The sequence below is a fragment of the Ruditapes philippinarum genome, unplaced genomic scaffold (assembly GCF_026571515.1).
Source record: "Ruditapes philippinarum isolate M1 unplaced genomic scaffold, ASM2657151v2 ctg4105_1_1_1_1, whole genome shotgun sequence".
NCBI lineage: Eukaryota > Metazoa > Mollusca > Bivalvia > Venerida > Veneridae > Ruditapes > Ruditapes philippinarum.
In genome coordinates, this window is record NW_026862381.1 from 11746 (window position 1) to 21210 (window position 9465).

The 9465-nt window shown below is 31.5% G+C and overlaps 1 protein-coding gene across 1 annotated transcript; it reads right to left on the reverse strand.

Moving 5' to 3' along the window:
* Positions 1-909: 909 nt before the first annotated feature.
* LOC132718926 (corticotropin-releasing factor-binding protein-like) lies at positions 910-8545 on the reverse strand. Its single transcript, XM_060702632.1, has 5 exons — positions 8523-8545; positions 7487-7652; positions 6042-6252; positions 2004-2189; positions 910-1046 (listed from the first exon to the last, which is right to left on the reverse strand). The coding sequence occupies exons 1-5, from the start codon at positions 8543-8545 to the stop codon at positions 910-912; spliced, it is 723 nt and encodes a 240-aa protein (XP_060558615.1).
* Between the last annotated feature and the right edge of the window lie 920 nt (positions 8546-9465).

Below are 9465 nucleotides of genomic sequence, written 5' to 3' on the forward strand. Positions count from 1 at the left end.
TTTGAACGTGAAAATTACATTTTATTTCAATCATATTAACGTTTTTGAAAAAGGAAATATTGTTAGAATTATTAAGTGTTTGAAATTATATTTTGTCCAATAGGATCGCAGTATTTCAAATGAATCGTTACACATTTGGTATGGTAAATCGGCAAACTGTTAATCAGTCTGGTTAATCGTCTGTTTATAAAAATAATTTAAAACACTTAGCCGGTTAAAATGTATTTTTGTAAAAACGTACTAATAAACTTTAACAAAAACTTAAACATCATTTATGTTAATACAAATTGACAACTTATTTGTTATTGTTATTGCTGTTTTTTCCTCTACTATTTTTACTGTTAAATATAGGAGTGACACGGCCGAGTGCAGTCTGTCTGGGTTGCCGTTCCAGTATACAGATCTCTGTAATACATTGACCATTACTTTCGGTCATTCTATATTTATTCTAAATTTTAAGCTACTTTATGTCACAAGTGACAGTTTTGCAAATAATAAAGATCAAACAAAAACACAAATTATCATGACATTACCGAATATAATTAGACTTGTAAATTATACATGTATATCAGCTTCTTTAAAGCGGCGCTTCTCCAGATTTGTTGTAATTGTGATTTTACTATTATTGTTAATTTGTTGTTGTTATTATTATAACAGAAGCGACCCATAATTTGTCAAAATATGTGAAAGTTTCTTTAAGTCCTGAATTTTATTAATTTGCATGTGTGGACAGTAAATTTTGCCTTATTTACGGAATGCATTAAAAGTTTCATCTTGATTATGAAAACATATCATAAAAACTTTTTTTACTCGAGAATTTTATTAATTATTTTATTTTTAAGTGCATTTTTATGCAATGCCATATCTGGAGGCGTGTCACTATTAACGAGCCGCTTTAAACGCTTACATTTAGCACGTCTCGGTCGCATTTATCTCCTCTTCCTTCGGAGGTGAGTACTGGAATGTGACAGTGTTGTGGAAAATGCCACTGGACACCATTCTTACTACAGAATGTTGGCAGCCTAATACAAACTTTTCAGGAGAGTCTGAAAGTCAAAAAATAAAGTTGTAGAACGACAAATAAAAAGTGATTATTACTTATCGGCACATTATCCCTCAGAACTGTTTCTATTTTTGTTTTTCTGAAGCTTTTTAATTTTGGTGTACTTTTATAGTATCCGTAAAATACTCATTGGCCAATTTATTGGACCATCTTTTCATCTGTTGCTTTTTCGACAATAAGTTAAGTTATTCAAATAGCGGTAAAGTTTACGCAGTAAAGTTTTTTATTGCATACTTTGACCACTTATCTGATAATGTTCGTTGATTGTGAGTACCATTTGCAATGTGTAAAGTATTATTCTTTGTTTACTTGACACTATTTTACTTTCAATACCTTTTTAAAAATTTCATGACTATTAGCATGAAAATGACGGCGTGCTTCTGTAATATAAAATTGTAAACCTAACGCTTTCTTGTCCCTATTTGGTGTTCTCCAGCTCTATATACAAGTATCCAATGTCAATCAATGAAGACTTAAGTAAACTTGTCCAAGTATTGTTTAAAGGCCTGCTAGGGACTCGCCTTTAAAACACTTAACAGAGTCAGTTAGTTTAACGATCGGTGTTCCTTCTCATGTGCTTATGCCTTTTAATAATGCACCGATGTTAACCTGGGGCTTCTTTTTCAACCAGTAAAACTGAAAAGTTGCCGTTTGACCATTGCAGGGACTTTTTCCGCTAAAAAGGTCTATCATCGGCCCATAACGTAGCAATTCGGTTATTTCCGTAACGTTATATTTTCAACATCTTTGGCATAAGATTATTTACGATCTCTCATCCTTTATAGCTATGTACTAAATTCTTGTGTATAAACGATTGAAAATTATTTAATAGCAAAGATTGTAAAAAATCTACGTTCTGGAAAAGACCGATTTATTACGATATTTGCCGATGTTAGAATTACTTTGGCGGGAAAGTATTACAGTAAGGCTACTTATAAACAATTGATTACCGTATCTTTGAGGCCGGTTTCCGCTTCAATAGGTTTAGTTTCTGACGTCACGCCTACATCAACGTTCAGCATGTGAATTTGCTCAGGGTAGATGATAGACGTCGTGCAATTACGACGTAAGCCGTAATTCTTCATAGTTAGTGTTCCCATATCAAACATGGCCACTGCGTTACAGGCTGAAAATATAATATTTCAATCCAATAATAACAGTCAAAGGAAACATTATTCGATGCACTTTTACAAAAACGGTTTCAGCTTCACGAATTCAAGATTGCAAGTACAGAAGTTTCAGTTTCTTGCGAAAGTGAATTCAACTAGTACTTGTAAACTGTTCGACACCCTTCCCAGGAACGGCGCGGTGTCTGAATTGTGCTCTTGTAAATTCAATGTAGCTTATTGGCGTGATCCAGAGTGAAACCTACGAACACCACGTCCAGGTAAGCAGTTAAATAAAAATCAAATAAAAAATGAAATAAAAAGAAAATAAAGTATATTTCCATTCTTATATGCTCATAGAAACAAATAATCACAAATTATTAAGGTAAAACCGGCGGATAAAAGATTTCTCTGATGTCAGATTGTGAATTATGGTCATATATGAAATATGATAAACAGGATCATCAAGGAAAGGTGGCCCTAACACGACCCATCACTAAGAACCTGTGGCAAGGAGCCCAAGAGGACCCCAAACAAAAACAGGATAGTGCGATAGGCAAAGAGAGGAAAGGATAACCACTAAAATGATGATGTAATTCACGGGCTGTATCCAAACTTGATAAGCCGTTGCAAATAGTACTAGTATAGAACCAGGCCAGCTTGCAAATCCGCAGCTTACATATACCATGTTATACACTGTTGACGGCTCAATTTTATGTTTTGATATTTTTGTTTGATATTCAACCTTTAAGTGTACTTTTTGCGATGCTGTCAAATCTATTACACTAGATAACAGGTAAAATATTAATAAAAATTGATAACTATATTTTTCTTAGCTAAAAAAAAAATTTAAAAAGTACGTTACACATTGCTAATATATAGCGGAACTCACGGTACACATTCCGTATATACTGCACTTAATATGTACTTGTATACGGTAAAGAGCTTGGGTTACCGAGGATGGGCTTTATAGGTTTGCAATTATAGCATGGTGAAAATTAGTAATTGTATAATACCATTTCATATACTAGTACAGTCAATAAATGAACAAAAAATCATGTTTTCCACTAATGCGTATTTTTCTTGTTCGAAAACAAATGACAAGATTACAAATATTCAGTTTTTAATTATGTTGCTTTGGAAGAGAATAAGACAACATTACTGTGAAAAGAAAGCCCCTTTTATTCATTTGTTTCCAAAGAAGGCATTTTATACAATATTCAGAAAAGGGCTGGGTTACAGTTTTTACAATAAAATTTCGAAGAGAAAAAGTGACATGATATTATTTTTGTTATGACATTAGACAGTTGGCGGTGTTTTGTGTGTTGTTTTTTATTATTACTTTTTCTTATTAGTATTACTATTTTAATTTAATTATCTTTTGTTTGTTCTTTCTTGGCAGTGTATTTAATCGTCTATTTATATCATTATTTATATTTTTTTTTTAAAAGCTTGTAATGAGTTAAAATTAGGAAAAGCGGCAGGTCCAGACTTAGTTTTAAATGAATTTTTTAAGTATGGGTCTCAAAATAGATTTTTCTTAGCTTTCCTTAAAAATTTATTTAACAAAATTTTTGATCTCGGTTATTTCCCTGAAAAGTGGACTGAAGGATACATCATCCCTATACACAAAAAAAGTGATACAGAGGAACCTGGAAATTACAGACCAATTACTTTATTAAGTACTATAGGCAAGCTATTTACTAAAGTTTTGAATAACCGATTAAATTGTTGGGCCGAAGATAATAATGTGTATATTGAAGCACAGGCAGGCTTCCGAAAAAATATGGGAACGATTGATAATATCTGTATTCTACATGGATTAATTAATCATATGCTTAACAATAACAAAAAACTTTTTGTAGCCTTTATAGATTTTACCAAGGCATTTGATTTTGTTGTACGTGATATAATATGGTATAAATTACTTAAGTTAGGCATTAGAGGAAAGATACTAGATGTCATAAGATCAATGTATAATAATGTTAAATCTAGAGTTAAGCATTTAAATACAGTTAGCACTGATTTTTCATGCATGTTGGGCGTTCGTCAAGGAGAATGTATTTCGCCTTTTTATTCTCAATGTACTTAAACGACATTGAGGAGCATTTCATATTACATGGATTTGATGGTGTAAACTTAGTTATGTTCAAACTTTTCCTTTTGCTGTATGCTGATGATATTGTGATTTTTGCTGAAACCGAAACTAGTTTACAAAAAGGTTTAGATCTGTTATTTGACTATTGTATGAAATGGAAACTAACAGTTAATGTTGAAAAAAACAAAGGTAATTGTATTTAGAAAAGGCGGCACAAACAGAAGAAATATGAACTTCACATATAATGGTCACACTGTAGACATTGTTAAAAAATTTTTCTTATTTAGGTATTACATTTACCACAGGTGGTTCTTTTAGTGCAACGCACGAGGCATTAGCAGGCCAGGCGTTGAAGGCAATATACAAACTCAAGTCTTATTTAGTTAAATTCACTAATATTGATGTTAAACACTCCTTAGAACTATTTGATAAGTTAGTTGTTCCTATTTTAAACTATGGATGTGAAATATGGGGATTCAAAGAAACAAATGTTATAGAAAGAATACATTTACAATATTGTAAACAACTTTTAGGATTACGTGCCCAAACCAAGAATAATTTTGTCTATGGAGAATTAGGTCGAACAAGTTTATTTTCTAATAGGCTAATATGTATAGTACGATTCTGGTTTAAAATATTAGAATGCGAATGCACAAAATATATAAGACATGTATACGATATGATGTTAAGAGACTTAGAAATGTATCCTAATAAGATTTCATGGGCCTATAATATTAAACTTTTACTAGACTCATTAGGTTTTAATCATGTGTGGCTATTCCAAGGAGGTGGAAACAAAAATATTTTTATAGATGTATTTAAGCAAAGAATGTATGATAATTGTTTACAACTATGGAACGCTCAATTGGAAAATTCGACAAGAGCAAGGACATATAAACTTTTTTCATGTTTTAGATATCAGCCATATTTAGACATTGTTAAAATTACTAAATTTAGAAAAGCATTAACAAGACTGATAGTGTCATCCCATTATTTAGAGGTAGAAGCGGGTAGATGGCATAGGCCACAAAAAATATCATTTGACGAAAGAAAATGTAGACTTTGTAATACTCTAGAGGATGAGTTTCATTTTTTATCTGAATGTCCCCTGTACCAAGATATTAGACAAATGCATATGAAAAAATATTTTTGGAAGAGACCTAATGTGATTAAATTTAGAGAACTATTTGAATCTGAAAATATTTGGATTGTTAAAAATTTAGCAATATTTGTTTACAAAAGTTTTGATAAAAGAGACAGTGCATTGTATCAACGATAACCTTGTCCTCTCACTATTTCATATAAAAGATGCTTATATCAAGTCATTGATGTTATCATATACATTTTATATGTATCACATATATAATAGACTAGATATGTTATAATGAATAAGTATTGACTTTTTAATTGAACTATTTTATGTATACCATGCTATATCATGCCATTGATGTTAAACTGCTGATTGTATTATTACTGTGTACTGATGGGCATATTGCCTTTGTATGAATAAAATTTATCTATCTTTATAAAGACTTTTGCAGGTAATTGGCCCGATATAAACGGTTGTTTTCATATATAACCCGAGCCGCTAAAACTCAAAAATCATTATAACGAATTTATAATGCAGCAAAACTTAGTTTTTTAGAGAGAAAAACAAACTGAGATTTCTTCATAAATTGACAGCAGTCGTATATATAAAACTATGTTAACGACACGATTAGCTAATGAAAACGGCGTTACAAACAGTATTTAATATCAATTAAAGACTTCTTACGTTGGGGATTATTTTTGAAATTCACGAACACTTTAAATCCCTCGCCTGGATTGGGGAGTCTAAACTGTATCAAGGCAACGTTTTGTGATGATATAAATATTTTCTTTGGCCTAGTTTCTCCACAGTACATGTGATACCTCTCTGCCAGACTGAGGGTGTGGTCATTTTCACTGGGGAACAAGTCACCCTGGAGCTCCCAGCCGTCTAATGTCTTCAGGAATAAATTATATTGAATGAATTTATGAAACAACTTATATATAAAGAACGGAAAATAGAAAAGAAATGATGTGTAAACCCATGGTCATGTTGTTTGATCAATGGCGCATTGATGGATGATATATCATTCATTCATTCATTCATTCATTCATTCATTCATTCATTCATTCATTTATGCATTCTTGCATTCATTTATTCATTTATTCATTCAATCATGCATGCATACATTCATTCATTCATTTATTCACCACTGACTCAATAATCAATGGATTGCTGGACGCGTCGGTTCGAATCCTTCAGGGATAACCCGTCGTTCCCTTGAGCAAGCAACATAACATAAAATTACTGAAAGACATGGTTTGAAACAATACAAAACTATTTTTTTTAACATAAATTAAAAGCTATATGCCGCTTTAACCACGACTTTTTTAAAACTTTGTTTTCACTTTCAAGAGACGAAATGAGTTTTTTGTCATAATTGATTGTCGTAAAATTAATTTCGAATGAAACAAAATGATAAAAGACATTGCTACAATGACAATTATTTTCTTTCTTCCAATTTGTTATTAAGTCAAATTTCAATTTAATCCTGTATTGAAAATTCATTTCACAGTTTCTTAAAGTAGCATGCCTGCAGATTTATGTTGTTTTATAAAAAATAATGAAGAAACAGAATAAAAAACACAACAACAAAATCAAGTTATGACAAGTGAACAAACAAAATTTAAAAACAAAACGTAAGTCTTTACTTACAAGCTTAAAAAAATTACATTTATAGGAACTCTTTGACACATATGGACTTAAAGAATTATCATTAAACGATCAATCTGAAACAATAAATCTTTAACCATAAAATCTTGAACTATAACCTATAAACCTTAACCATCAACCTTAAACAATAAAACCATAATTCTTAAACCATAAAACCTAAAACCATAACACATAAACCTTAAACAAATCATAAACCTTAAACCATAAAGCCTAAAACCATGAAACATAAACCTTAAACTATTAACCCTAAAACCATAAACCTTGAATCATAAAACCTAAAGCCATATACCTTAAACCTTAAACAACAAACCATCAACTATTAACCTTAAACAATTAACCTTAAACTTTAAACCATCAACCTTATACCATAAAAAATCTTATTCTAATCTACGGCGGCACTTGAAACAGATATAAACTAGTTATATAAACGCGGATAATAATAAATACACTCGGGTTACATAATGATGATGACGGTGATGATGACGACGAAACGACGATAAAGACAACGATGATGATGATGATGACGGTGGTGGTGGCAGTGGTGGTGGTGGTGTTTTTTGTGGTGGTATTGTTTGTGGTGGAAATGGTGGAAAAAGAGATTGTGATGCAATGATGCTGCTGCTGCTGATGATGATAACAACAACAGGAACAACAACAATTAAGTAACACTTAAATTACAGTGAAATACTATTGGTGAAAAACCAACAATACTTTTTTCAGACACTGTTTTTTAAAATCAAATGTTTTACACTTTTGTATTGCTACCTCCTAAATCTAACAAGAAATAAAACCCGGAGCAGTTATCAAGCCATGATTGTTAACTAAGATTAAAAACCAAACCAAAAAGCTTTAATTTGACAGGGTGTTGTTAGTCTGCGGAAATGTATTGACTAAGTAATTGAACAATTTGCCTGAAAATCACAGACCGTATTTCAGACAAATTTTAATCCTCTTAAACCAAAATTGTGATGCAATACCTCTAAAAACTTAATTTGCTGATGTTTTTTTAAACTGTACAGTAAATGGATTTAGCCTGAATAGAGGTATTGGAAGCGGTTTTTAGAGGGATCACTCTTTCTCTAGATTTTTAAAATGCCCCTGGATTTAAAAAATAAGCTTATGCAAAGAGCTGCGTGTTTGTTGTTTGTATTTAGGAGAAATGCTTGAAAAGAAAATAGTTAGAAGTTATGATTTTGTAAATATTTTGAGTGTAAAACTTGAAGAATTAGTAAAATAGGACAAAAGTGACAGCTTCCACACAACACTCAACAAAACTAGCGAACAAGAAAATGCGACATCCCTCGAGAGCGGTGACAGAAGAAATACCTTGACATAATGAAATATAGATCAAAAAGAGAAACAATTGGTGATTATTACGACATTAAAAATATGACACACCGCCAAAACACCTCCGGTTTCACAATTAACGTTGAATTCTAGAAATGCTACAACAACAACCTCGTTTGGTTGACCTATAAGATACAGGCCACATACTTCTGTTGAACCGTCGGATACATATTGTTATTCCCCTTTAACACTTTCCATATGTATACATCCTGAAATATAGTTGTAAACTGGTTCATTATTATATCGTAAACATTCGGCATATTTCGGTAAAAATGCGGCATGTTTCGGTATAAGCCCTATACTTCTGTTGACTAGTTCTGCATGTACTGTAACACTTTTTTTGACTCTTTCGATTTGTGTAAATCCTAAAATAAGGTTCATTATAATCTCGTAAACAATCGACATATTTTGGTATATTTCGGCAGTGTTCGGCATATTTCTGTATAAGCCCCAGACTTCTGTTGAATTGCAAGAAACGCTTTGTTAAACTACTTTGACACTTTAACACCTTTGGTATGTATACATCCTAAGGAAAAGTAATAAAATGGGTCATTATAGTCTCGTGTACATTCGGCATATTTCGGTAAGTTTCCGTATAATCACCGACTGTCTTCTGATGAACCATAAGACACAAATTGCAATATTGCAACTCACCTTTTTTACTTTCTATATCTATACATAATTCATATAATAATTATTTTCATTATTACAACTAAGTATCAAGGCTAATAATAATCACTCAAACATTCGGCATTCTTCGATACATTCCGGTATACATTTTGTATTTCGGTAAATATTTCGACACTTTCCGTACTTGTTATTAAATTGTTATTTGTAGCTTAGCAGACTTTTTTTTAAAAATTGAAGTTGAACAGGCTTATTTAGTGGTTGTGGTTTAATGATGTAATAACTATTGAGGTAATATGTCGCATAAGTTGTTGGATATGTTTTCTACAAAAATATCTATAAATAATTAAATTGAAACATTAAATATATATTACAGAAGATTTACACAACAGTAAAATGATTGGCACTGCTATACTATGTGACAAAGTCATGACTGTATCGTACTTTTGGAGATTTTGTCTGA

Bases quoted from the DNA above. Each gene is read 5' to 3' on its own strand.
- LOC132718926 (XM_060702632.1), bottom strand. From the start codon at position 8,545: ATGTATCCGACGGTTCAACAGAA. The intron at 2,190-6,041 runs GTAAGAAGTCTT...TTATATTTTCAG, and splicing joins TTTCAAAAATAATCCCCAAC to CCTGTAACGCAGTGGCCATG. The intron at 1,047-2,003 runs GTTTATAAGTAG...TTTGACTTTCAG, and splicing joins CAAAGATACGGTAATCAATT to ACTCTCCTGAAAAGTTTGTA.